Raw genomic sequence first — 2,824 nt, 5'->3', positions numbered from 1 at the left:
CTACTGTGCTGCCGTCTGTCACACTGAAGTTTCCTTCTCTCTCTCTTTCGTCATGGATTTCCTTCGGGCTTGTGTCCTTTTCGCCGCTCTCTTCGGTCTCGTTAAGGCTTTTACGCATCAGGATATGAAGGACGCACTGCTACAGAAGCTTGGGATGGATGAAGTTCCTAGAATCCATAAAAGGGATGTGGAAAATCTCGTGATTCCGGCGCATATAAGAAATAAGTACACGAGCATGCTGAAGATGCACCACAGCAGGAGGCGCAGATCGTTGCCTAGTCTTGCGGGCATCCTGAAAGGAATCCCCGGCAATGCAGGTAGGCACTTTTAAATGTTTAACAAATGGAGCATGCAGATTCAAAAAAAGAAAAGAAAACGATTTTGCTGTAGAGTATTTTACGTGCATAATAGCTGTAACACCCGGTGCACTTTTACGCACCAGTGTATATTCATGAAAAACGTCATTTTAACCTTCGCAAGAGGCGAAATTGACTAAAAAGCTGGAAATGGTTTGTGTCTTAGATATTTCCGGGGAGTACGTCTACTCTGACACCAGTCGGCAACGCGTGATGTTCGACATGGAGGCGAGGATCCCGGATAATAGTGAGGTGACCATGGCCGAGCTGAAGCTCTACCAGCGGGCTTCCCACCACAAACGATTCACGGTGGAGAGGAAGAGCCACCGGCCCGTCAGCAACGCCAGGGTCAGCATCTACTGGGTGGAGGTGCTGCCCAACGGATCCAACCGGACGTCGCTGGTAGATTCGCGGTAAGGGATCCGTTAAATTAGCCCCCCCCCCCATCAACTTGCTATCTTAATTAAAAGACAGCGGTATTCTTCTCCGCTAGTTATCAGTTGGAGCTCACTTTAATGAATTGCCCCCATCGCGTTTACAGGTTGATCCCCATTCACGAGACAGGCTGGAAGAGCTTTGATGTCACCCAGGCGGTGCACTATTGGTCCAAGACACAGCAGAAGACACCTATGCACCTGGAGGTGTGGATCGAGGGCGAGAGACCTGGCAGTTATGCGGCAGAGATGGCCAAGAGTGTCCGCTTTACCACCCAGGAGCAGACGGACAACACCTTGGGAAAGCCCGAGCTCGTCCTCTACACACTCAACCTCGAAGAGTACGGGTAAGGGCGCGAAATACAGGATATTGTGTCAGTGTGACAATTAACCCTGTGCTGTTTTTACCTGTCAGCATTTGCATTCGTTAATAGAAGTGTTGCGTGGTGGCAAAGGGGCGGAGCTTTACAGATTCTCGTGCTTCAGAGAAATCTAGCAGCAAATTACAGACTGGCACTGAAGAGCACCATATGCTCTCTATCACGAATGATCCAAAGTCATTTGAAGTAATATAACCGAAAACACAAACCAGTCTATAAATTGACCACTGCATAGCAAGCACGGGTGTAGCTAAGAAATTTGGGGCCTTTGACAGCTTTTGGAGCACCTGACCCCCCCGCAAAACAAATCAATTAAATCGCATTACTGCTAATGCTAGCAGCTGTCAGCTAACTTTCCTTGTTTTTCGTCCTCAGCTCTCGCGGTGACTGCGACAACCAAAACAAAGACACCTGCTGCAGAGAGGAGTACTTCATCAACTTCCGCGCACTGACATGGACACAGTACTGGATCATTGAGCCGGCTGGGTACCAGGCTTTCAGGTGCGCCGGTGGCTGCAAGCAGCCCAAGCGCAACTTCGGGTACGGCGAGCGGCGGTGCACGGTGTCCGAGAGTGCGCCTTTACCCATCATGTACCTGGTGAAGAAAGGGGACTACACCGAGATAGAGGTGGCTGAATTTCCCAATATGATCGTAGAAAGGTGCGCGTGCACTTTGGACAACATCTCGATAGTATGAAGTCACGGGAAAGGCTCGTAAGAATCCAGACTGGGGGCGGGGATGTGTTCTGAGTACACGCGTGGTGTTGTTTTCAATGAAGTGTTGATATATTTAATGCACACCTGATACTTTATATTTAAAAGGACCTTTACCCGGAGTTTCAGTACTCCTGCCTAAACTCCATCTACAAGCACTTTGATATATTTTGTACATTTTGATAGTTTTTTCCTTTTTTTATACTTGAATTTGTGTGAGCTGCGTTGAGTCATTCAAATTCTGTTTGATGTGTTATATTTTCCACCTGTAAATAATATGAATGAGTTTATGTTTAGAAAATTAAAATATTTTGTCTCACTTAAAGCTCCTGGTCGCTCCTCCTCCTCCCTGCTGTCGGGCACGTCTCTCTGGCTCCATTCACATTCATGATCACATTCAAATGTAGTTACATACAGCTGCCTGTGTCTTTCGCCTTGTTGTTTGCACTTATAGGAAGTTGTAATGCGGAGCAAATCATTTGGCTAATGACTTATAACACCTGTTACACTGAGGCCACGCTGTCATGTAGGTCAAACGAGCTTTATTTGCAGTGGGAAGGAGCTACGTGGGTGCTTACAGAGAAACATGAAGTCTATTCACATGAAGCTCGTGCGTTTACAGCAGGCTTAGAGGGCCAAACATTACTAATCAGAGCCAATAGCTAATGCACTGTTTGCTGCCTGACTGGGAGGTCTTGTCATTCGCTAATATGCTGCTGATGTGGGTAAACATGCTGCAAAGACAAGCAGCTGGCTGTCTGAGTGAATATCTATCACGCACCTCAGCAGGAAAAGAAAAGGAAACACGGGTGGTACAGGAAAGACCACACATGCTTCACATGTGCATATAAACATGTTTAATAGTACTTATGCAGTATCGGCCTCACCTCTGAGATGCTTCTGTTGTTCATTCAGTCTTTTTCTTGGCCGGATTACTCGG

At 47.1% G+C, this 2,824-nt stretch overlaps 1 protein-coding gene across 1 annotated transcript; it reads left to right on the top strand.

Annotated features, from left to right (window-relative positions):
- On the top strand, positions 1-2,216 carry lft1 (lefty1). Its single transcript, XM_004542296.2, has 4 exons — positions 1-317; positions 523-769; positions 898-1,137; positions 1,546-2,216. The coding sequence occupies exons 1-4, from the start codon at positions 53-55 to the stop codon at positions 1,865-1,867; spliced, it is 1,074 nt and encodes a 357-aa protein (XP_004542353.1). The 5' UTR covers positions 1-52; the 3' UTR covers positions 1,868-2,216.
- The last annotated feature ends 608 nt before the right edge of the window (positions 2,217-2,824 follow it).

Source organism: Maylandia zebra, linkage group LG15 (assembly GCF_041146795.1).
Source record: "Maylandia zebra isolate NMK-2024a linkage group LG15, Mzebra_GT3a, whole genome shotgun sequence".
Classification (NCBI taxonomy): domain Eukaryota; kingdom Metazoa; phylum Chordata; class Actinopteri; order Cichliformes; family Cichlidae; genus Maylandia; species Maylandia zebra.
This window is presented reverse-complemented; position numbering and strand designations above follow the sequence as displayed.